This window comes from Oncorhynchus tshawytscha, unplaced genomic scaffold (genome assembly GCF_018296145.1).
Source record: "Oncorhynchus tshawytscha isolate Ot180627B unplaced genomic scaffold, Otsh_v2.0 Un_scaffold_13173_pilon_pilon, whole genome shotgun sequence".
Classification (NCBI taxonomy): Eukaryota; Metazoa; Chordata; class Actinopteri; order Salmoniformes; family Salmonidae; genus Oncorhynchus; species Oncorhynchus tshawytscha.
In genome coordinates this window covers 747,206-774,555 of record NW_024609816.1, presented here as the reverse complement: position 1 = coordinate 774,555, position 27,350 = coordinate 747,206, and the positions used below count along the sequence as shown (strand labels likewise).

The 27,350-nt window shown below is 44.1% G+C and overlaps 1 protein-coding gene across 1 annotated transcript in view; it reads left to right on the top strand.

The window, feature by feature from the left end:
- Positions 1-1,201: 1,201 nt before the first annotated feature.
- Positions 1,202-27,350, top strand: part of LOC112247937 (FH1/FH2 domain-containing protein 3-like) — a 243,840-nt gene continuing 217,691 nt past the window's right edge. Inside the window, 2 exon segments of the mRNA XM_042318754.1 lie at positions 1,202-1,818; positions 17,216-17,319. Of these exon segments, the coding sequence (XP_042174688.1) occupies positions 1,654-1,818; positions 17,216-17,319 (269 nt within the window). The 5' untranslated portion in view covers positions 1,202-1,653.

Sequence of the window (27,350 nt, the reverse complement as noted above, 5' to 3'; positions counted from 1 at the left end):
CTTGCCAACTTTGCAAAACAGCCTTTCAGCTGAACTTGTTTAGTAGATGATTTCTTTACCAAGCTGAAGAGTGACACGTGAAGTTATCTTGTCAAGTGTGACTCCACCAAAACAACACGTTCATCAATAATTGCTATATTATCTGAGAGGGAGGTTTCAGGGATGAGTCATCCTGTATCTCATATCCTACTGTATATCCACTCTTTCTGATAATGAGGAGTATTACACCCGAGGGTCAAATAGTGATGTTTAACCTCTAGGCTATATGGTTCAACATGCCATGTCAGAGAGGTTATAAAACAAGCTCAGTAAAACGTATGGCCAGGTAAATGGTTTATGATTAAAGATCAGTAATCGTGTTTAGGCCCAGAGTGTTTCTTTAATCATGTCTGATGGTCAGGATAAAACCCTGGCCTTAATCATGTTCCTTGCGTCTCTCATCTATAGAAAGTCAGTATTTTGATTGCTCAGCAGAATGGGAAAGAGAAAGGGGGATACCTAGTCAGTTGTACAACTGAATGCATTCAACTGAAATGTGTCTTCTGCATTTAACCCAACCCCTTCTGAATCATAGAGGTGTGGGTGGCAGCCTTAACCCACATCCACATCATCAGCACCCGGGGAACAGTGGGTTAACTCCCTTGCTCAGGGGCAGAAGGACTTTTTTTTTTACCTTGTCAGCTCAGGGATTCGATCCAGCGATCTTTCGGTTACTGGTCCAATGCTCCTACTGTACACTCACCTGACTACTTACCAAAGTTATAACCACTGAGTGGAATCATTTGTAATTAATACACCGAACTGTTATAAACAGAATACAACAGAACACAAACTGTTGTATTCGGGCATGTGACAAATATAATTTGATTTGATTTTGATTTGAACATGGCAACACAAAACCAGAACAAATCATCATCGTTATTAATATAATTATAGCTATAGGTAACATATTTTCATTTCCTTTATCCAATCAATTCATACAACAACAATCTTCCAAAGTTTCAGTATCTGTCGTCAGTAAGCTACTGTACTGTCCCCACAGGGTACAGGCAACAATGCATTGTATTTCAAGCCTCTCTTCACACGGCCACAGGAGGTCACCAACACGCATATAATGAGAAGGTCCCGTCCTGCATCGCCCTGACAGCGCTGTCTGCTGCTACTGGCCGAGTTTGCGCTGGAGGAGGGAGTCCCTATCCCACTAACGTTACCGTCAGACGCCAAGTCTAGCAGTACCGTCTTCAGCGCAGTCTTCTTCAGCACCTTGCCTGCCTGGCTGCCTGCAATGCCCTTGGATACTGCCGTCCCTCTCATCGCTACACAATTTACATTATTCTGAACGAGAGAATAATAGCTGGAAAAGTTTCAGGACAGGGCGAATGATATTGGATGTATATTACCGTGTGACGGCGTTCAGTGTCTTTATTTATGTGAGCCTGTATGGGGCGAATGGAGAGGAGGGTGCATCGATAATTGAGAGAGCAGAGCAGGACTTGCTGCCTGCTGCAGAAAACCTGACGGCTCGGTGGATTTGGATTTGTTGTTGGGACCAGCAGTCCGGCGCGGGGTTGCGCGTCATATCAAAGGATTTCTCCAGACGGAGCGCTTCTACTTTTTGAGTTCTAAAAAAACATATTGCATGGATACAACATCATGGCTACGTTTGTATGCAGGGTACAGTTCTTAGATGATACTGATCCATTCAACAGCACCAATTTTCCTGAGCCGACCAGACCGCCTCAGTACACTTTCAGGGAAGATATCCCCCTTATCAATCAGATTGCTGGAGTCCACAGGCTTCTCAAAGCCCCACACAAGGTATGGCAAGTGTTGTATGTCTTTATTAGTTCTGGCAACTGAATTTTGTTGTATGCTTTGCAATTTTTCTATCCATAGCAATTGGAGAATGTAGCCAATTTGGGTTGTTTTGTCATATCAATATTGACGTCCTAGCACAGTGATGTAAATTGTAATGACATAATAATGCAATTGTAACTGTTGCAAACTCATATCCCTAACTCAAAATTGTTAGTCAACATAGTTATTTTACTGTGTTCACTTTCACGTGTGAATTAGTTTTAGGCTTTGGCACCACTGAGTCGCCAGTATGACAAAAGTTAATGACTAGAATATTCTTTTATGAAATGGAGGACATTTTGATCTATTTCAGGACCAAATGTAACCAATCATAACCAATCAAGAGTCCAGTCAACTGTTAACAGGTTTCAGGATGGGTACTGTACTGTACATCAGTGATTTGGGTCAGCCTACACAGGATATCCATGGCTATGACTCCCCACGATAGCAATGACTGCATGTAATCCACAGCTTGGTGGCATTAATACTTTCCTCTAATCAGTATGGAGAAACCATTAATGGGTGTAAAGTAAACCTCCTCTTGATTGATGCTACCGGCCTGGGAGAATGAGACATCATTGGTTTGACAGTCAATTCAAACCATTTCCAAAATGTAAACAACCTATGAATACTGTGCCAGAGGACTAGTTTTAGGGGCGGTGTTCGTGTGGTATTCACTGGAGTCTAGTGGAACGCTGCATGCATGGACAGCTGATGAGGACCATGCTGGAATGTATGGACAGACCTAGGCCTTGTCCCAAAGAGCATCCTTTTCCCTATATAGAGCACTTCTTTTGACAACGGCCCATAGGGTATTCAGCATTCCATAACTCAGAAGAACTAGGTCAAAAGAAGTGTACTACATACCTAGGGGATTGGTTTCCATTTGGGACACAGACTATAGATTGGACGGGTGTGAACTAGACTGCCATGCCATGGCCTTGGTCAGAGGGACAAGCTGCTGTGACCGTTCAATGGTTTTCTCCCTAGGCAGATGGGTTGCCTTGCCTAGCCCACATGAACCATGTTCCTGCTGCCCTAGTCTGGCATGTCTGAGACTAGTTAAATGGTGACCACAACAGTAAACCTCTGTTTAGCTGACCTGATCTCTTCACCACAACTAGGGTTGCAAAGCTACCAGTAATTAACCAGCGTTATCGGAACCTTCTGTGAATGTGGTAATTAACAGAACCTCTATGGCAATCTAATGTAACCTTTGTCATTTATACTAGAATAACTTAACAAAATATATATGAATATATATATATATAGTATTCATGTTTATATCTGTGTCCATATTGTCCATGAGTTTCTAGTAAATAGACCATATGGTTTAAATAAAAATGGTCTAATTCATTTTTAAAAAGCATCTAATCAAGAATGGCATTATTTTCAATGAACTCTGCAACTCTTCCAACCATTGACTTTTTTCACACCTGCCACCAGTTTAACGCCAAAACATTTACAACCAATACATGTTGACGACATAGTAAAATAAATACAAGTGTGTAAAAACAAAAGAGGATATTTCATGCTGAAACCCTCATATTAAACACCAATGATATTCACTAAGTTGATGGTTTATTTTTAGGAGAATGTTTTACAGCTTTGTCATTCTATTTTCTGTTTTAAAATCATCTTATTAAATTATTTCATATATTTGACTTGTGATAAGGCCGGAGAGAGGACCAGAGACTATTAGACACCTGAGATAACCTGAAGTACCCACAAGGGTCACTAGATGTAGAGGACCAGAGATAATTAGACACCTGAGATAACCTGAAGTACCCACAAGGGTCACTAGATGTAGAGGACCAGAGATAATTAGACACCTGAGATAACCTGAAATACCCACAAGGGTCACTAGATGTAGAGGACCAGAGACTATTAGACACCTGAGATAACCAGAAGTACCCACAAGGGTCACTAGATGTAGAGGACCAGAGATAATTAGACACCTGAGATAACCTGAAATACCCACAAGGGTCACTAGATGTAGAGGACCAGAGACACCTGAGATAACCTGAAGTACACCACTGATGATAACCACCTGAGATAACCTGAAGTACCCACAAGGGTCACTAGATGTAGAGGACCAGAGATAATTAGACACCTGAGATAACCTGAAATACCCACAAGGGTCACTAGATGTAGAGGACCAGAGACTATTAGACACCTGAGATAACCTGAAGTACCCACAAGGGTCACTAGATGTAGAGGACCAGAGATAATTAGACACCTGAGATAACCTGAAGTACCCACAAGGGTCACTAGATGTAGAGGACCAGAGACTATTAGACACCTGAGATAACCTGAAGTACCCACAAGGGTCACTAGATGTAGAGGACCAGAGATAATTAGACACCTGAGATAACCTGAAATACCCACAAGGGTCACTAGATGTAGAGGACCAGAGATAATTAGACACCTGAGATAACCTGAAGTACCCACAAGGGTCACTAGATGTAGAGGACCAGAGATAATTAGACACCTGAGATAACCTGAAATACCCACAAGGGTCACTAGATGTAGAGGACCAGAGATTATTAGACACCTGAGATAACCTGAAATACCCACAAGGGTCACTAGATGTAGAGGACCAGAGATAATTAGACACCTGAGATAACCTGAAGTACCCACAAGGGTCACTAGATGTAGAGGACCAGAGATAATTAGACACCTGAGATAACCTGAAGTACCCACAAGGGTCACTAGATGTAGAGGACCAGAGATAATTAGACACCTGAGATAACCTGAAGTACCCACAAGGGTCACTAGATGTAGAGGACCAGAGATAATTAGACACCTGAGATAACCTGAAATACCCACAAGGGTCACTAGATGTAGAGGACCAGAGATAATTAGACACCTGAGATAACCTGAAGTACCCACAAGGGTCACTAGATGTAGAGGACCAGAGATAATTAGACACCTGAGATAACCTGAAGTACCCACAAGGGTCACTAGATGTAGAGGACCAGAGATAATTAGACACCTGAGATAACCTGAAATACCCACAAGGGTCACTAGATGTAGAGGACCAGAGATAATTAGACACCTGAGATAACCTGAAATACCCACAAGGGTCACTAGATGTAGAGGACCAGAGATTATTAGACACCTGAGATAACCTGAAGTACCCACAAGGGTCACTAGATGTAGAGGACCAGAGATAATTAGACACCTGAGATAACCTGAAGTACCCACAAGGGTCACTAGATGTAGAGGACCAGAGATAATTAGACACCTGAGATAACCTGAAGTACCCACAAGGGTCACTAGATGTAGAGGACCAGAGATAATTAGACACCTGAGATAACCTGAAGTACCCACAAGGGTCACTAGATGTAGAGGACCAGAGATAATTAGACACCTGAGATAACCTGAAGTACCCACAAGGGTCACTAGATGTAGAGGACCAGAGATAATTAGACACCTGAGATAACCTGAAGTACCCACAAGGGTCACTAGATGTAGAGGACCAGAGACTATTAGACACCTGAGATAACCTGAAGTACCCACAAGGGTCACTAGATGTAGAGGACCAGAGACTATTAGACACCTGAGATAACCTGAAATACCCACAAGGGTCACTAGATGTAGAGGACCAGAGACTATTAGACACCTGAGATAACCTGAAGTACCCACAAGGGTCACTAGATGTAGAGGACCAGAGATAATTAGACACCTGAGATAACCTGAAGTACCCACAAGGGTCACTAGATGTAGAGGACCAGAGATAATTAGACACCTGAGATAACCTGAAGTACCCACAAGGGTCACTAGATGTAGAGGACCAGAGATAATTAGACACCTGAGATAACCTGAAGTACCCACAAGGGTCACTAGATGTAGAGGACCAGAGATAATTAGACACCTGAGATAACCTGAAGTACCCACAAGGGTCACTAGATGTAGAGGACCAGAGATAATTAGACACCTGAGATAACCTGAAGTACCCACAAGGGTCACTAGATGTAGAGGACCAGAGATAATTAGACACCTGAGATAACCTGAAGTACCCACAAGGGTCACTAGATGTAGAGGACCAGAGATAATTAGACACCTGAGATAACCTGAAGTACCCACAAGGGTCACTAGATGTAGAGGACCAGAGATAATTAGACACCTGAGATAACCTGAAGTACCCACAAGGGTCACTAGATGTAGAGGACCAGAGATAATTAGACACCTGAGATAACCTGAAGTACCCACAAGGGTCACTAGATGTAGAGGACCAGAGATAATTAGACACCTGAGATAACCTGAAGTACCCACAAGGGTCACTAGATGTAGAGGACCAGAGATAATTAGACACCTGAGATAACCTGAAGTACCCACAAGGGTCACTAGATGTAGAGGACCAGAGATAATTAGACACCTGAGATAACCTGAAGTACCCACAAGGGTCACTAGATGTAGAGGACCAGAGATAATTAGACACCTGAGATAACCTGAAGTACCCACAAGGGTCACTAGATGTAGAGGACCAGAGATTATTAGACACCTGAGATAACCTGAAGTACCCACAAGGGTCACTAGATGTATAGAGATAATTAGACAGAGATAATTAGACACCTGAGATAACCTGAAGTACCCACAAGGGTCACTAGATGTAGAGGACCAGAGATAATTAGACACCTGAGATAACCTGAAGTACCCACAAGGGTCACTAGATGTAGAGGACCAGAGATAATTAGACACCTGAGATAACCTGAAGTACCCACAAGGGTCACTAGATAGTAGAGGACCAGGGACTAATTAGACACCTGAGATAACCTGAAGTACCCACAAGGGTCACTAGATGTAGAGGACCAGAGATAATTAGACACCTGAGATAACCTGAAGTACCCACAAGGGTCACTAGATGTAGAGGACCAGAGATAATTAGACACCTGAGATAACCTGAAGTACCCACAAGGGTCACTAGATGTAGAGGACCAGAGATAATTAGACACCTGAGATAACCTGAAGTACCCACAATGGCCACTAGATGTAGAGGACCAGAGATAATTAGACACCTGAGATAACCTGAAGTACCCACAAGGGTCACTAGATGTAGAGGACCAGAGATAATTAGACACCTGAGATAACCTGAAGTACCCACAAGGGTCACTAGATGTAGAGGACCAGAGATAATTAGACACCTGAGATAACCTGAACACCCACAAGGGTCACTAGATGTAGAGGACCAGAGATAATTAGACACCTGAGATAACCTGAAGTACCCACAAGGGTCACTAGATGTAGAGGACCAGAGATAATTAGACACCTGAGATAACCTGAAGTACCCACAAGGGCCACTAGATGTAGAGGACCAGAGATAATTAGACACCTGAGATAACCTGAAGTACCCACAAGGGTCACTAGATGTAGAGGACCAGAGATTATTAGACACCTGAGATAACCTGAAGTACCCACAAGGGTCACTAGATGTAGAGGACCAGAGATAATTAGACACCTGAGATAACCTGAAGTACCCACAAGGGTCACTAGATGTAGAGGACCAGAGATAATTAGACACCTGAGATAACCTGAAGTACCCACAAGGGTCACTAGATGTAGAGGACCAGAGATTATTAGACACCTGAGATAACCTGAAGTACCCACAAGGGTCACTAGATGTAGAGGACCAGAGATAATTAGACACCTGAGATAACCTGAAGTACCCACAAGGGTCACTAGATGTAGAGGACCAGAGATTATTAGACACCTGAGATAACCTGAAGTACCCACAAGGGTCACTAGATGTAGAGGACCAGAGATTATTAGACACCTGAGATAACCTGAAGTACCCACAAGGGTCACTAGATGTAGAGGACCAGAGATTATTAGACACCTGAGATAACCTGAAGTACCCACAAGGGCCACTAGATGTTTGGACCAGATTAAATCAAATCAAATGATCAAATTTTATTTGTCACATACACATGGTTCAGATGTTAGAGGTTCCAGATATTCTAGTTAGACAATGCAGTAATAACGAGCAATAATCTAACCTAACAATTCCAAAAAAACTACTGTCATACACAGTGTAAGACCAGATAAAGAATATGTACATAAGGATATAGAATGAGTGATGGTACAGAGCAGCATAGGCAAGATACAGTAGATGATATCGAGTACAGTATATTTATGAGAAAGTATGTAAACCAGTGACATAAATGATGATAACCTGATGCATAAATGCAGTCACTTATAGAGGACCAGATGATATTCAACAATGAGGGTATAACCTCCCTCTCAGCATTGTGAGCTAGTGATACCTATTTACATCATTTCCTGATTCCCATGATTTATCTGCATAGAAACACATTGACAGTGTGTTGAGGGCCTCAGAGATGGCTAACAGTCACCTTTAGATAGAAGCTGAAGTCTCTCGGTCCCAGGGATCACCATTGACCTGTTTGGAGGCAGAGGGATGAACAGGCACTCTGGTTGATGTCCTGATGATCTTTATGGCCTTCCTGTAGCATCGGGTGGTGTAGGTGTCCTGGAGGACAGGATAGTTTGCCCCCTGAGATAACCTCACTACCCTCTGGGGTCCTACGGTTGAGGACCAGAGCCATACCAGGCGGTGATACAGCCCGAGATCCTTTGTTCAGAAGTTTGTGAGTGATTTTGGGACCAGAGATTTTTCAGCCTCCTGAGGTTGAACTGTAGATAATACAATGGTCACTGATGTGGAACCAGAGGATTGTCTGTGATGTGTACCAGATAACTTAAAACTTGCCTGGGTTCATTGTAGAACCCATTCCATTCCACTCTGCTCTGAACCTGAAGTCCACAAGGGTCTCTTAGTTGTTGAGGAAAAGAGATTATTTTCCTGACACCTGAGATAACCTGAAGTACCCTCTCCTTGTTAGGTAAGCCGAATCAAGCCCTATGGGACCGCAGGGTGCCAACGACTGTTGTGTCACCAGCAAACTTGATGATTGAGTTGGAGGCGTGCATGGCCACGCAGTCGTGGGTGAACTAGGGAGTGCACTAGAGGGCTCAGAACTTCACCCTGTGATAACCAGTGTTGACAGCTGAGATGTTGTTGCCTACCCTCAGCCTGGGTCACTAGATGCTCCAGGACCCAGTTGCAGGAACTGTCTAACCCAGGGTCACGAGATGTGATGACCTTGAGATCTATGTTGAAACCTGAATGCCTCGGCTTTGTGAAGAACATTTTCACATCCACCTCTTGTCCAGATGTCTTGTGACAGATTACATCAAATCTTTGAATGATAGCAACATTCTTGTAGTTTACTGGTAAACCTAGTACATTTACAGCAATATACACTCCCTTTGCAACCTAACAATGACCCTATTACCGTAGAACAGTGATTCCCAACCAGGGGTACAAGGACCATAGGCCTACTGGTAAAACACACATGAACGGGTACTTCAGTGGTACTCCGGGCAAAGCTAAATTCAGTTGGTGGTACAGTAACCAAAAAAAGGTTGGGAACCACTGTCGTAGAGGACTGATGCAACAACCACACAATGGCTAATGTGCCCTTTGGTGTCTAACGGGGTCGCTGAGAAAGACAATATTATTGTGCGGTTTTAGTGAAAAGACAAACAAACATAGAAAGAAAGAAATGTAACAGTTAAACGCTAAACTATGTATGACATCTTGTCATCTTGTGGTTCTTTGCACAACTTTGACTTCCAACTCTGATTTCCGCACTTCTATTTGGTCCTTTCAGGCCACATCCAGGGATCTATTGTTCATACAGAATGGTATTCAGACACTGCTTGTCCTTTTGAATAACCAGTCTTTGAAAGTCTATACTCAGAATGCTTTCCGGGTACCAATTCTCTCTTTGACTCTGACATCATAGGTATAGAATCCTTGCCTTGTTTAATCATCTCCGTGTCAACTATGCTGAATCATTGGCTGGCTCTTTTGATTAGTAGACATTTTGACCTATCATTCTCAACATAGCCCTCAAAGCGAACCTACTTTTCCATTTCAATGTCATTTCTCATCTTCACTGGATTTACCATTGTTTTTTGGCCAATCATGCCTCATGCCTGTCTTCCTTTATCCACACATATTTCAGGAGGTGATATGTTCCTAGATATTCACTGTTATGTCTGCTTCGGCCAATAGTTGGCCTAAACCCGTACCATTCTATTGCCAGTTTCGACCAGATGAAAGAAAATGGGCTCTCCTTCTCAGTACCTTGTGGTTCAGCGTTCTTTTAGAAAATCCCTAACAGTGACAAATGATGTCAACCAGATGCTTAGCTTTTCTTTGTCTCTGATGATCATTCAGAGGATCCCTCCCTCTCCAGTTGAGCTACAAACCTACTTCCCAGTCCTGGTGGATTTATCTGCATCTAAACACATTGTCAGAGGGCCTCTTCCTCTAACCATGACATTTAAACAGAGTGAAAAGGAGGAGAGGCCCATTGGGTTTGGAGACAGAGGAGCTGACTCTTATGTTGAGCGTTCATCTCAGCCCCAGTTGAAAAGTCACGCAGGTCCCTAATACAAAGTTCATTTGGGATCTTTCTTCATTCTGTCAGATCAATTGTCTTTTTCACTGGGTTTGAAAAGAGCTCTGTAGATAATACGTCACGGAACCCACAGGATGCTGTGGAACACCACAAGAGCCTGGTTTTCATTCTAGAACCCATTCCACTCCACTCTGCTCTGACCAACAGGATGGGAAGGGAACTCTCTCCTCTGAGGAAAAGGGCAGAGAGGGAGACTGACAAAAAGGCTGGCTCTACTTGTTTGGTTTCTCGATTGGTCTCCATCTCCTGCTGCACCAGCCTTAGTTTAAGCCGAATGCAGTTTAGCAGAAGGCCTATGGGACCGCAGGGTGCCAACGAAAAGGCTCTGTGATGCCCTGCCTGTGAACTAACTGATGCACTAGCGGTTAGTTTCAACTGGCTAACCAGACAGCAGCAGCTGTAGTTGTCCATTAGAGCCCAGGCAGATACCAGAGGACTGTCTAAAGGGGGAGAACGTATCCTTTATGTCTATGTTGAAACTTGAACGTTTTCTCGGCTTTGTGTTTAACATTTTCACATCCACCTGTCTTCAGTGAGCTATTGGTTGGTATTTACTTCCATAGACACCAGTAAACACACGTACAAACACATTAAGACAGAAATGCAAGTTCCCAATTGCAGTCATACCATTGACCGCCTGTGTCTCACAGGGTTGCCTCCCCACCCGCTACATCTGGGGATGACTGAGAGTGGGTGTACAGACTGGTATTAATAGCCCAGTGCTAACACATGGTACCAGGGGAGCCAGACAGGACAGCACACTAGCAGATGCTGCTGTTGTCCCAGACCTGCTCCCTCCCTCTCCTGCTCCTGTCAGTTCCAACCTGGCTGACTGGTGTCTCTCTGGGGAGGAGCAGTGCAGACGTCTGCCTAGAGATGATGATGCCATGGGGACCTGCCTGCTCTTTCTCATTGCTGACATTGACAATCAGCTCAAACAGGCAATGCCCTGTGAGCATTCACACACAATCAGTATCATATTCAGTTTGTGTTGGATTTACAATCTCTTTGTGCACGAGCATTGATTGCGTTATTTTACTTATACACAAAGTCTAACTGAGCCATCCTCTTTGTGTAGATACCACTGAACATACTTGATCAGAGTTTGAAAGACCAGAACGTACGAGGCATGGCCTGACTCAGGATCTCATCACATAATGTATTTTGCTTTTGGATGACTAGGCAGACTGTGAATAGACAGAGTGCATTCAGTATGCTAGGGCTGTGTCCCACAATCAGCCCAACGCATCACCGGGGGCTCACTGCCTGTCCTCCAGGACACCTACAGCACCTGGTGTCACGGGGGAGCTCACTGCCTGTGTTCACCCAGCTCCAGGAGGATCATGAAGGACCTCAGCCAGCACCTGGTGTCAGCCACCCAAGGGCCTGTTCAGGCCAACCCCGCTACCATCTAGAGGATCATGAAGGACTTCAGCCACCCAAGCTACGGCCTGTTCATCTCTAGAGGATCATGAAGGACCTCAGCCACCCAAGCTACGGCCTGTTCACCCCGCTACCATCTAGAGGATCTGTTCACCCCGCTACCATCTAGAGGATCATGAAGGACCTCAGCCACCCAAGCTACGGCCTGTTCACCCAGCTACCATCTAGAGGATCATGAAGGACTTCAGCCACCCAAGCTACGGCCTGTTCACCCTGCTACCATCTAGAGGATCATGAAGGACCATCAGCCACCCAAGCTACGGCCTGTTCACCCCGCTACCATCTAGAGGATCATGAAGCACCTCAGCCACCCAAGCTACGGCCTGTTCACCCCGCTACCATCTAGAGGATCATGAAGGACCTCAGCCACCCAAGCTACGGCCTGTTCACCCCGCTACCATCTAGAGGATCATGAAGGACCTCAGCCACCCAAGCTACGGCCTGTTCACCCCGCTACCATCTAGAGGATCATGAAGGACCTCAGCCACCCAAGCTACGGCCTGTTCACCCTGCTACCATCTAGAAGGCCGGAGACAGTACAGGTGCATCAAAGCTGGGATCGAGAGACTGAAAAACAGCTTCTATCTCCAGGCCATCAAACTGTTAAATAGTCACCACCAGCAGGCCTCCGCCCAGTACCCTGCCCTGAACTTAGTCACTGTTACTAGCTGGCTACCACTCGATACTCTACCCTGCACCTTAGAGACTGCTGCCCTGTGTACATAGTCATTGAACACTGGTCACTTTAATAATGTTTACATACTGTTTTACCCACTTCATATGTATATACTGTATTCTAGTCCAGGCTCATCCTATATAACTACTACTGTACACACCTTTTCTATTCATATACTGTCCATACTGTCTATACACACCATTATATACATCTTTATTTATATTCTGGATTCTGACATTGCTCTTTTTATATTTCTGTATTTCTTAATTTCTTAATTTTGGGGATTTGTGTGTATTGTTGTGTATCCTTAGATATTACTGCACTGTTTGAGCTAGGAACACAAACATTTCACTACACCTGCAATAGCATCTGCTAAATATTTGTATGGAACCAATCAAATGTGATTTGATTTGATATGGCACCATGTTCCCTATAGTGCACTACTTTGTGCCAGAGCTCTCTTCAAAGGAAGTACACTATAAAGGGAATAGGGTGTCATTTGGGATGCACTCTATGCCACAGTTCATCACAGATGTACGGCCCAATGAAAATGTTCACAACAGTGAACATACTGTGCAAAAGCAATAGTTCAAAGGAACATAGTGGAGTCGCTTTCCCTGCCTCTCTAAAATACTCTGAGGGGTCAGGGTCAATTTATTTGGAATGCCAGAAAGCATCCGCTCTGACACACTACAACGTTATGCGAGGGCAGAGAGGAACTCAGGACCGTCAGTCTTTGAAAGATGTACACACTCTTTAACACATTTTTGTGAAGATTGTCTTCCTGCTAATTATTCCAGAGAGATTCCAGGGGCTCATAATAACACGTTCTGCTAAATGCTGTAAAATCTAGGTTTGTTCTGTGGGTGGACTGTATTACTCATTGTTATGTACAGTTGAGGTTTGGCCTGTCAGTCTCCAAGTTTCTCTGTGTTTCGGAGCATAGAGTTCTGCATTCACACAGCTACTGTAGCTCCTTGTTCAGGCTCATCCCTTTCATGCTCGACAGAAGATTACTGTTGTGGTCTCTCTCATGTGTATAGTGTATTTTAAAGAGTGTGCTAATTCCACTGTCTTGGGAAAGAGACCACAGACAACATATCCACCGTAGACAGAAATAAGGTTGGACCTCTGCCCAGACTTGATGTAGAGGCAGTGCCATCAAAACGTTCACTGGTTCCAACTGAAACCCTCAAGTAAAGGGCACACAAAAGTTTCCAATTGTTCATTCCCCCACAAATAAATAGTGTTAAACATTTTTCACATGCAGCGCTGATAAGTGAGTTATTTATCAATCCCAAAACGTGGGGTATTTTTCCCCTTGTCAGCCTCTACGCCCACAACAACGCAGCTGCAGGAAGACATTGAGGGTGAGATGCATTTTGGATTGGAGAATTGTATGTTCTTTAACTGTCACTGCCTAACTGCCTGCCTCTCTGGCCGATGGACCACAGTGTGGTGGGAGGGAGAGGACAGGCCTCAGTGTGGTGGTAGGGAGAGGACAGGCCTCAGTGTGGTGGTAGTGAGAGGACAGGCCTCAGTGTGGTGGTAGGGAGAGGACAGGCCTCAGTGTGGTGGGAGGGAGAGGACAGGCCTCAGTGTAGTGGTAGGGAGAGGACAGGCCTCAGTGTAGTGGTAGGGAGAGGACAGGCCTCAGTGTAGTGGTAGGGAGAGGACAGGCCTCAGTGTGGTGGGAGGGAGAGGGACAGGCCTCAGTGTGGTGGGAGGGAGAGGACAGGCCTCAGTGTGGTGGGAGGGAGAGGACCTCAGGGGAGAGGACCCTCAGTGTGGTGGGAGGGAGAGGACAGGCCTCAGTGTGGTGGGAGGGAGAGGACAGGCCTCAGTGTGGTGGTAGGGAGAGGACAGGCCTCAGTGTGGTGGTAGGGAGGGACACAGGCCTCAGTGTAGTGGTAGGGAGAGGGACAGGCCTCAGTGTGGTGGTAGGGAGAGGACAGGCCTCAGTGTGGTGGTGGTAGGGAGAGGACAGGCCTCAGTGTGGTGGGAGCAGGATTGTGTGGTTACTTCTAGGGAGAGGACAGGCCTCAGTGTGGTGGGAGGGAGAGGACAGGCCTCAGTGTGGTGGGAGGGAGAGGACAGGCCTCAGTGTGGTGGGAGGGAGAGGACAGGCCTCAGTGTGGTGGTAGGGAGAGGACAGGCCTCAGTGTGGTGGTAGGGAGAGGACAGGCCTCAGTGTGGTGGTAGGGAGAGGGACAGGCCTCAGTGTGAGACTGTGAGCAGGATTGGTGGTTACTTCTCTGGCCGATGGACCACAGTGCAGTGGTAGGGAGAGGACAGGCCTCAGTGTGGTGGTAGGGAGAGGGACAGGCCTCAGTGTGAGACTGTGAGCAGGATTGGTGGTTACTTCTCTGGCCGATGGACCACAGTGTGGTGGTAGGGAGAGGCCAGGCCTCAGTGTGAGACTGTGAGCAGGATTGGTGGTTACTTCTCTGGACTCTGGGACCACAGGGCCTTGTTGCTCGGGTTCAAATCCTGGGCTGGGCAGGGGACAACACATCTCCTGCCACTGCCGTTAATCTATGAGCACTGTTCATGGATTAAGGGCCGTTTCTGTGGATCACTAAGGCATTTCTGGCCTGGATACTATGGCTGTGTGTGTGTGTGTGTGTGTGTGTGTGTGTGTGTGTGTGTGTGTGTGTGTGTGTGTGTGTGTGTGTGTGTGTGTGTGTGTGTGTGTGTGTGTGTGTGTGTGTGTGTGTGTGTGTGTGTGTGTGTGTGTGTGTGTGTGTGTGTGTGTGTGTTCACTAGTATGGCCTGTCTGCTCTGGCCTGACTTGCCGAGGTTTTGTGTCATAACCTCTATGTAGAGAAATGCATTTTTTGGATTCACACTAATTGCTGGTTACTGCTTTGACTTCTGCCCCATGTTTTTGTCCATTTCAGCTCCTGATACTGAGTTTACTGTGTTTGAGTTCCTCTCCTCTTAAGACTCTGTCTTTTCTGTAGTTCTATATTTCTGTATCAGTTGTATGAACAGAGGTGGACTCACAAAGTGCTACACTGGACTGAAACAATCCCCCTGTACTGTATGTTGTTCTGTTGTGTCATCCTGTCAGTCCAAGATGATATGTCTAGTGTATCTTTATAGATGATAGACCCCTGGATGGATGATATTTAGAATTTTTAGTCCTTTCCATGTCCTGCTTAGTTTTATGTCACACCCATTCCATTCCATCCTATAGGTCTTCAAGGCATGCCTGCTCCTCATGGACCTAAATATAGTAGGCCTAACTTTGGCCTGTACCAAACACTGTATATCCTGTCAGTGCTGAATCTGTCCTGTAATCTGCTGAAACTCTCTCTCTCTCTCAGACTTACAGTAAGAGCATCTTAAAGAAAACTTATCCCAGGCCTTGAAGTAGTCTGTTTTCCCAAAGGTAGCTCTTCACTGTGTCTGTCTACTCCTGAACAGATCAGCCTTGTGTTTCAGGTAGAACTTTGAGAAGAATGTTTCCAATAATACCATTTTTTTGTTGTTGCTTTATATTGCTTTAAAGGAAAGAGACAAGACAGTTTCAGTCAGTCAGTGTGTTATCTTAGCTGACCACATGTTTTGTTCCACTTCTCCATCTTGACACAGTCCTTGGGCGCTGCAGTACAGCCAAAAACAAACACGAGTGGCTGAACAGATCAAAGCTGCTCCCCTCCATAATGTCTTTTCCAGTTAGCAACCTCCCTTTGCCCTTTCTCCATGTTTAATTAAGTTACAGTAATTCAAGGGGAGGAAATGGAACCACATCAGAGCCGGGACAAATCACAATTGTAATTTCCAAAACAGTTAGTATTGGGATTTTCACATTGGTTGTTTTTCTTCAGCGGGTAGTGGGTACCGCTCTCGATGCAGCTAGTTTGCGGCGCATATTTGACAAACTAGAACAATGATAGTTTTCTCTCTGCCTTGTGTTGTCTGTCTCTGTATAGGCCTACTACACCTGAAAACCAAACGCTGCAGGGTCAACAACAGGAGGAAAATGGATTCCTTCTCAAACGGTTTATTTACCCTCTGTAGCACACTCAGACAGCCTAGACAGTCTAGAGCAGCTCAGACTCAGACAGCCTAGACAGTCTAGAGCAGCTCAGACTCAGACAGCCTAGACAGTCTAGAGCAGCTCAGACTCAGACAGCCTAGACAGTCTAGAGCAGCTCAGACTCAGACAGCCTAGACAGCCTAGAGCATCACAGACTCAGACAGCCTAGACAGCCTAGAGCATCACAGACTCAGACAGCCTAGACAGTCTAGAGCAGAATAGACTCAGACTCCCTAGACAGTCTAGAGCAGCACAGACTCAGACTCCCTAGTCAGCCTAGAGCAGCTCAGACTCCCTAGACAGTCTAGAGCAGCACAGACTCAGACATGTTAGCTATGGACGGCTACATCCATCCAGCCTACGTACAGACCATGTTTTGACTCAGTTAAATTTTCCTCTGGGCAGTTGGAGGGAAGCCGAGCACCATGGTTTGTCCATGGATAGCTAAGTTGTGTGCTATTGGCTGGCATTAACATTGGCCAAATCAAGGGGTTTGTCATTTGATGTTTTCCCATGTTGCCTCATAGTGGACGTACATGAAACAGTTTGATACTAGCCTTGCATTATTTAGTTGTATATGCTGTAGCTAGGTAATCTATAATAGCTATGCTGCATAATAACTTTAGTTGTATGAAGCGGTAATTATTAATGATGCAATCTTTGTCTTTATCTCCTATCTAGCTTGATGACTGTGCCCTCCAGCTCTCCCAAAATGGGAGCTACCTGGACTTGGAGTCTACCCTGGCAGAACAGAGAGATGAACTCGAGGGCTTTCAGGAGGGAGGGTAAGGCTTTTCATAACACTCTGTCTCAACAACCTATTTCAATAGCTGATCGTGCCCTTATATCTCCATTTCATGAGGTCTTTCCAAAATAAGAAAACAAACGTAGAATCTTATAAATGATGTTTACTGAAGAATATGTACAGGATTGTAAAACTTGTACCGCCAGCACATTTATATTTGTATTGTACAGGTAAAAAAAGGTTGGTCATATTCTGTACACTTCAAAAGATCTGTCTGGGATTGAGTTCAGAGTGGTGCTGTTTGAAGATCAGGCTTGGATTGAGTCCAGAGTGGTGCTGTTTGAAGATCAGGCTTGGATTGAGTCCAGAGTGGTGCTGTTTGAAGATCAGGCTCGGATTGAGTTCAGAGTGGTGCTGTTTGAAGATCAGGCTCGGATTGAGTCCAGAGTGGTGCTGTTTGAAGATCAGGCTCGGATTGAGTTCAGAGTGGTGCTGTTTGAAGATCAGGCTCGGATTGAGTCCAGAGTGGTGCCGTTTGAAGATCAGGCTCGGATTGAGTCCAGAGTGGTGCCGTTTGAAGATCAGGCTCGGATTGAGTTCAGAGTGGTGCTGTTTGAAGATCAGGCTGGGATTGAGTCCAGAGTGGTGCTGATTGAAGATCAGGCTGGAATTGAGTCCAGAGTGGTGCTGATTGAAGATCAGGCTCAGATTGAGTCCAGAGTGGTGCTGATTGAAGTTCAGGCTGGGTTGAGTCCGAAGTGGTTCTGATTGAAGGCACAACTAGCACTACCTTGCAGGTGCATTCATAACAAGCCAAGCTACAGTGGTCTAAGTAAGAATACCTTTTCATGTTCCTTTTTGTGGTTTCAATGAGCTGTTATGAACCATAAATATGTATTACTCAAGACTGGCTTGAAGTATGTTGTACAGCAGTGCTGGGGGGGAGGGGGGAGAAGGGGAGGGAGAGAAACTGTTCTGTTCAGAGGTATTCCTCCATCTCTAACTAGCAGGTCAATACAATGTCATCATTGTTTTGGGGAAGAGAAGAGAGAGAAAAAAATGTATTTCAATCCCTTGCTTGGGGGATACCTTCCTGAAATACCTTCCTGCTCCCTATATTCCCCCAGTCTAATTTGATTTCATTACAGTGATGAGGATCACAATGACACCCATTCTCGTTCAGGCTGAATGACTGAAATAATCCCTTTTCCTGGCATCCCCCCGTTTTAGCCAATTGAGCTGTCCCGCCCTTAAGCTGCTCTCTGTAGGCAGGGTGGGTGGAGTGTGTGTGTGGGGGAGGGGGGTTGACGAGCTAAGATGACAGGCTTTACCTCACCTGGAGCCCAGCGCTCTCTAGTCTAGGGAATAAGGCCAATCCTGTGATTCAACTACAAGGGATTTCAACAGTAATACCAAAAGCCTTATGATTCATTTGTCAGTCAATGGAGCCTGTTGTCGACCAACTGTTAGACTCAGACGAAACACCTTCTGAATTTTGTCACACATTTTCTGACATCTAAGGTGGTTTGATACAGTATCAGCCGAGTGTCAACAGCCATTGGTGCAGAACATTCCATTTGTCATTCCTTCAGAGGGTTCTCAGTGATGTCTGGGTGGACATCTTGTCATTCCTTCAGAGGGTTCTCAGTGATGTCTGGGTGGACATCTTGTCATTCCTTCAGAGGGTTCTCAGTGATGTCTGGGTGGGTATATTGTCATTCCTTCAGATGGTTCTCAGTGATGTCTGGGTGGACATCTTGTCATTCCTTCAGAGGGTTCTCAGTGATGTCTGGGTGGACATCTTGTCATTCCTTCAGAGGGTTCTCAGTGATGTCTGGGTGGACATCTTGTCATTCCTTCAGAGGGTTCTCAGTGATGTCTGGGTGGGTATATTGTCATTCCTTCAGATGGTTCTCAGTAATGTCTGGGTGGACATCTTGAAGGCCCTGGATGTGGGTGCCAACACTTATCAAAGTGGCAAAGTAGGGATGTTATTGGTTGGTTGTTTTTCAACCCTACAAATGCCATAGAGTTTACAAGGCATTCCTCCACCCATGTCACTTAAAATACCTGGCTGACATGCCAAATGGCACCCTATTCCTTGTGTAGTACACTACATTTGACCTGAGGGGGACACTGGTCTCAGGGGACACTGGGCATGAAGGATCATGGGTAATCACCTCCTCGCCTCAGGATTAGTTGTACTTCCAGCGTTCTTGATAACGAAGCCCTCACTTAGATTTTTTTTGTATTTAGTATTTCTTAGGATCCCAATTACTGCCAAGGCAGCAGCTACTCTTCCTGGGGTTCAAACAGGGTTCAAACGGTTACGTCACAACAAAACACAACTACAGCCTACATCATCACTAACACAATACATCACACAATACATTATTACATCATTAATCTATTATTACATCACAACAAAACACAACTACAGCCTTCATCATCACTAACACAATACATCACACAATACATTATTACATCATTACTCTATTATTACATCACAACAAAACACAACTACAGCCTTCATCATCACTAACACAATACATCACACAATACATTATTACATCATTACTCTATTATTACATCACAACAAAACACAACTACAGCCTACATCATCACTAACACAATACATCACACAATACAGTATTACATCATTACTCTATTATTACATCACAACAAAACACAACTACAGCCTTCATCATCACTAACACAATACATTATTACATCATTACTCTATTATTACATCACAACAAAACACAACTACAGCCTACATCATCAGAAACACAATACATCACACAATACAGTATTACATCATTACTCTATTATTACATCACAACAAAACACAACTACAGCCTTCATCATCACTAACACAATACATTATTACATCATTACTCTATTATTACATCACAACAAAACACAACTACAGCCTACATCATCACTAACACAATACATCACACAATACATTATTACATCATTACTCTATTATTACATCACAACAAAACACAACTACAGCCTACATCATCACTAACACAATACATCACACAATACATTATTACATCATTACTCTATTATTACATCACAACAAAACAAAACTACAGCCTACATCATCACTAACACAATACATCACACAATACATTATTACATCATTACTCTTATTACATCACAACAAAACACAACTAGAGCCTACATCATCACTAACACAATACATCACACAATACAGTATTACATCATTACTCTATTACATCACAACAAAACACAACTACAGCCTTCATCATCACTAACACAATACATTATTACATCATTACTCTATTATTACATCACAACAAAACACAACTACAGCCTACATCATCACAAACACAATACATCACACAATACAGTATTACATCATTACTCTATTATTACATCACAACAAAACACAACTACAGCCTTCATCATCACTAACACAATACATTATTACATCATTACTCTATTATTACATCACAACAAAACACAACTACAGCCTACATCATCACTAACACAATACATCACACAATACATTATTACATCATTACTCTATTATTACATCACAACAAAACAAAACTACAGCCTACATCATCACTAACACAATACATCACACAATACATTATTACATCATTACTCTTATTACATCACAACAAAACACAACTAGAGCCTACATCATCACTAACACAATACATCACACAATACAGTATTACATCATTACTCTATTACATCACAACAAAACACAACTACAGCCTTCATCATCACTAACACAATACATCATTACATCATTACTCTATTATTACATCACAACAAAACACAACTACAGCCTACATCATCACTAACACAATACATCACACAATACATTATTATATCATTACTCTATTATTACATAACAACAAAACACAACTACAGCCTACATCATCACTAACACAATACATCACACAATACATTATTACATCATTACTCTATTATTACATCACAACAAAACACAACTACAGCCTTCATCATCACTAACACAATACATCACACAATACATTATTACATCATTACTCTATTATTACATCACAACAAAACACAACTACAGCCTTCATCATCACTAACACAATACATTATTATATCAGTACTCTATTATTACATAACAACAAAACAAATCAAATCAAATCAAATTTTATTTGTCACATACACATGGTTAGCAGATGTTAATGCGAGTGTAGCGAAATGCAACACTAACACAATACATCACACAATACATTATTACATCATTACTATATTATTACACGTTTACAATATACTATCCAATGTACAGTATCAGATCCAATCTGTATTTGTAAATAGCCCAGTATTTTATCTCAAAGTTATTTATCTTCAAAAACATATACTGTATTTTGACAGCACAAGGGCTGAATGAACAGGGCTTTGCATTTGAGATCATCTTGCTCAAGTTCAGCCGAATAATGATTCCTATCCTATATACACATAAATGTGTGGCTTGAATCTGTCTTGATAATATGAAAGCACAGTATTTATTTGAGTACAGTGTCCACCTCCATGTTCTTTTATTCAGTCCATATGGTTTTACCTGCTCAGCTCTACCCTGCACTGTGTTGATATGACATCCATGTTCCGCACAGCTCTCAGTCGATGTGAGACCAACCCACAGTTGGCATGAGACTTCCTGGTCGGCCAGACCACAAGCATCTATGGATTTATTTGTGTTCATAGGCTGTTCACTGGGCTCGGTGTTTCCATTGGACCCGAGACACTACTCTCATTTCCCAGTTTCATCAAAAGTCATTGGGAGGCTTATTGAAGTCAAGAGAGAGCCTTGTGAGGTTAAAGTGGTCTGCTTCTTCTCTCGTCAAAGAGGGAGGCTGCCAGGGGCATCGCCGTGCCAACTGTCTCTGTCTGGTATGGATGTGTGTCATTAAACCTACACAGTGCGTCTGAGAAGGCTGGGGGGTGTAGAGGGGGATTGAGGGGGTTTAGGGGAAGGCGGCCTGGTATTATTTGTAATAGCAGGGTAATTCTGCCTGCTGGCTTTTTATGGAGTGGATGTGACCAAGTTCAGAACCCCCCGCTGTGCACTGTTGTTGATTCTTTATGATTATTAGGCTTGTAAAAAGGCCTGATGAGGTATTTCACCTTTACTTGTTCCATTTTGGTTTATTTCCTTTCTCAGTGTTTTTGCAGTATGGGATATTTCAGCAACTCTACTTCAACTTTGTAATATATTATTAATTCACTACGTAGAAACACATCTGTATTTTACCCGGAGTTTGTTGCTGTTGACACATTCCAGCTGTTGTTATAGTAATATGTCTGCATCCAAAATGGTTCCCTATTACGTAAATAGTGCAACACTTTGACCAGGGCCTATAGGGCTCTGGACTGAATTGTGCACTAAACAAGGAATATAGTGCCATTTGGGATGCAGACATGCTTTCAAAACCCCAGTCAAATTACTGCTGTAGTTGAGCTTACTGCCTTGGTCTAAATGTCTGGCCACTGTGCTATCCTGGAGGTTAGAACAGCAACAGACCTGAGACTGGCCACTGTGCTATACTGGAGGTTAGAACAGCAACAGACCTGAGACTGGCCACTGTGCTATTCTGGAGGTTAGAACAGCAACAGACCTGAGACTGGCCACTGTGCTATTCTGGAGGTTAGAACAGCAACAGACCTGAGACTGGCCACTGTGCTATTCTGGAGGTTAGAACAGCAACAGACCTGAGACTGGCCACTGTGCTATTCTGGAGGTTAGAACAGCAACAGACCTGAGACTGGCCACTGTGCTATACTGGAGGTTAGAACAGCAACAGACCTGAGACTGGCCACTGTGCTATACTGGAGGTTAGAACAGCAACAGACCTGAGACTGGCCACTGTGCTATACTGGAGGTTAGAACAGCAACAGACCTGAGACTGGCCACTGTGCTATACTGGAGGTTAGAACAGCAACAGACCTGAGACTGGCCACTGTGCTATACTGGAGGTTAGAACAGCAACAGACCTGAGACTGGCCACTGTGCTATACTGGAGGTTAGAACAGCAACAGACCTGAGGCTGGCCACTGTGCTATACTGGAGGTTAGAACAGCAACAGACCTGAGACTGGCCACTGTGCTATACTGGAGGTTAGAACAGCAACACTTCTCCAGGTTCAACACAATCTATATCCCATTCTGAAGGAGAAAGTCCCTCTGTCTACCATAGAGGTTCTACCAATAGAGGTTACCAGTGGTGTGAAGTACTTCAGTAAAAATTGTTTTAATTCGTTTTTTGGGGGGGTATCTGTACTTTACTCTAATATTGATCTTTTTGACAACTTTTACTTTTACTTCACTACATTCCGAAAGAAAATGATGTACTTTTTTTACTCCATACATTTTCCCTGACAACCATAAGTACTCGTTACGTTTTGAATCCCTAGCAGGACAGGAAAATTGTCTAATTCATACACTTATCAAGAGAACATCCCCAGTCATCCCTACTCCCTCTGATCTGGCGGACTCACTAAACACATACTTCGTGTGTAAACTAAAAAAAAACAAGAAAACTATGCTGTCTGGTTTGCTTTATATGAGGAATTGTAGAGTAGTTACTTCTACTTTTGATACTTAAGTATATTTTAACAATTACTTTTACTTTTGATACTTAAGTATATTTAAAACCAAATACTTTTAGACTTTTACTCAAGTAGTATTTTACTAGGTGTCTTTCATTTCATTTTCTATTAAGGTATTTTTACTTTTAAGTTCAAGTTTGACAATTGGATACTTTTTCCACCACTGGAGGTTCCAGGTTACAAGCAACATTCCAGAGGCACCTGTGTCATGCCGAGTGTCTTTCCAACCTGATGAAAGTATGACCATCTGACAGACAGAGTGTTTAAAAAGCCTGGAGATATCCATGTCACAGGAGCTTAGGGGCTATAATCACTTCCACACCCTGAGTTGTGGAGGGCTGGAGGCCGGCTGGATGGAACCATGGAACTACCCAGTGGGATTATGACTCCCAATCCTCGGCACCATCTCTAACCCTGCTCTCTCTGCTGTAATCTCAGTTAGTGATTGTAATTGACTGTGGAACCTGGCCATAATGTGGTGTGAGAGCTGAGGTCCCGGGAATATTTTTGCAGATTACATGGATGGAGAAGTGGGAGCCTGACTGAGGTACAGATTACATGGATGGAGAAGTGGGAGCCTGACTGAGGTACAGATTACATGGATAGAGCAGTGGGAGCCTGACTGAGGTACAGATTACATGGATAGAGCAGTGGGAGCCTGACTGAGGTAATGATTACATGGATAGAGCAGTGGGAGCCTGACTGAGGTACAGATTACATGGATAGAGCAGTGGGAGCCTGACTGAGGTAATGATTACATGGATAGAGCAGTGGGAGCCTGACTGAGGTAATGGTTACATGGATAGAGCAGTGGGAGCCTGACTGAGGTACATATTACATGGATGGAGAAGTGGGAGCCTGACTGAGGTACAGATTACATGGATAGAGCAGTGGGAGCCTGACTGAGGTAATGATTACATGGATAGAGCAGTGGGAGCCTGACTGAGGTAATGATTACATGGATAGAGCAGTGGGAGCCTGACTGAGGTAATGGTTACATGGATAGAGCAGTGGGAGCCTGACTGAGGTAATGGTTACATGGATAGAGCAGTGGGAGCCTGACTGAGGTAATGGTTACATGGATAGAGCAGTGGGAGCCTGACTGAGGTAATGGTTACATGGATAGAGCAGTGGGAGCCTGACTGAGGTAATGGTTACATGGATAGAGCAGTGGGAGCCTGACTGAGGTACAGATTACATGGATAGAGCAGTAGGAGCCTGGCTGGGTACAGATTACATGGATAGAGCAGTGGGCCTGGCTTGGGTACCTGATGAGGTAATGGTTACATGGATAGAGCAGTGGGAGCCTGACTGAGGTACATATTACATGGATAGAGCAGTGGGAGCCTGACTGAGGTACAGATTACATGGATAGAGCAGTGGGAGCCTGACTGAGGTACAGATTACATGGATAGAGCAGTGGGAGCCTGACTGAGGTACAGATTACATGGATAGAGCAGTGAGAGCCTGACTGAGATACAGATTACATGGATAGAGCAGTGGGAGCCTGACTGAGGTACAGATTACATGGATAGAGCAGTGGGAGCCTGACTGAGGTAATGGTTACATGGATAGAGCAGTGGGAGCCTGACTGAGGTAATGATTACATGTATAGAGCAGTGGGAGCCTGACTGAGGTACAGATTACATGGATAGAGCAGTGAGAGCCTGACTGAGGTACAGATTACATGGATAGAGCAGTGGGAGCCTGACTGAGGTACATATTACATGGATGGAGAAGTGGGAGCCTGACTGAGGTAATGGTTACATGGATAGAGCAGTGGGAGCCTGACTGAGGTACGTATTACATGGATAGAGCAGTGGGAGCCTGACTGAGGTACAGATTACATGGATAGAGCAGTGGGAGCCTGACTGAGGTACAGATTACATGGATAGAGCAGTGGGAGCCTGACTAAACCTTCCTGGGGAGTGTCTGTCTGATGTTTTGCGAATAGGGCCATATGGAATTCTGGGTGGAATTCTGGGAACATTTAGGCGTTAGCCCTGGTGTTGTTTTTACGTGGCTGTGTGACAGTGATTGACACCTGATTAGTAAATGTGTAAATCCTCAAGAATTTATTTTACTGGTTTGACACAAAGATCACACAAGGCGCTGTTATTGAGTACGTAATAGATTCTCAACATGTGAAATGCATTAGAAAATACGTGTTTTTCTCTTATGTTATGTAGTATAGCTAGCTGCTATAAGCACACATAAAGCTCACACTTTTTAACATTCCGATCCTGGCTTCAAGGCAAATGTTTAGGAGCCAGAAACGTTTTTTTTCTACGTTGTTGGTGTGTTTGTTAACTTTTTGACAGCCAGTTAGAAGTCAGCTGTGTTAAACCTCCAGGAGTCCCAGCCCCGTTGAAGGCCTCAGATACACTGTTTCCCATCAGATCCAGTCATCCCTCAGAGGACGGATCATTTTCATTCGTTTCATTTTTTTCTGACCTACTTGGCCGTACTTCCATAGACACCCAGCTCTCCAGATCAAAAACGTTCAGAAAGAACCAGAGGAATTTTGAAACTAGGGGAAAAAAGTCAAGTAGATCTTTAACTTACTATAAGGAAAATAACCTCATTAAAATCCCTGAGGTGTTTGCAGAGCAGAATAGTGATCTTAGCAGTGGTTTGGTGTGTGTATGCGCCCGGGCATGTGTGCGTGTTCGTGTGTAACGCAATGACGAGGCCTAGCCTATGGTTAGTAGAGAGCTGACTTGGCAAACATGTTTGCAGTCCAGGATAGAATATGACCTCTGGGGTTGTAGTAGAGAGACAGACCAGACTAGAATATGACCTCTGGGGTTGTTGATGAGAGACAGACCAGACCAGACTAGAATATGACCTCTGGGGTTGTAGCAGAGAGACAGAACAGACTAGAATATGACCTCTGGGATTGTTATAGAGAGACAGGCCAGACTAGAATATGACCTCTGGGGTTGTAGTAGAGAGACAGACCAGACTAGAATATGACCTCTGGGGTTGTAGCAGAGAGACAGACCAGACTAGAATATGACCTCTGGGGTTGTAGTAGAGAGATAGACCAGACTAGAATATGACCTCTGGGGTTGTAGCAGAGAGACAGACCAGACTAGAATATGACCCTCCAGCAGCAGTTACCTCCAGATCTGCTGAGCCAGTGGGCCTCCATGGGGCCTTCTAGTCTGTCTCTAATTGGCCTACACTACAGTGTGAGGTATGAGGGGGGAAGTGCAGTTCTTGGTTTGACTGTTCTCCAACTCTAAGTCTGCGTGCCTCGGTGAGGTAAACTGCTAAATGCTCCCATCTCTCTATCACCCTCCTTATCCTCTCTGTGGGCACTCACCGCAAGCACGTGCACGCACGCACACACGCACACACACACACACACACACACACTGTGTGATGTCTTTATAAACAGGCTCTATAATGCTCCTGCAAATAAAGCCTGAGAGAGAGA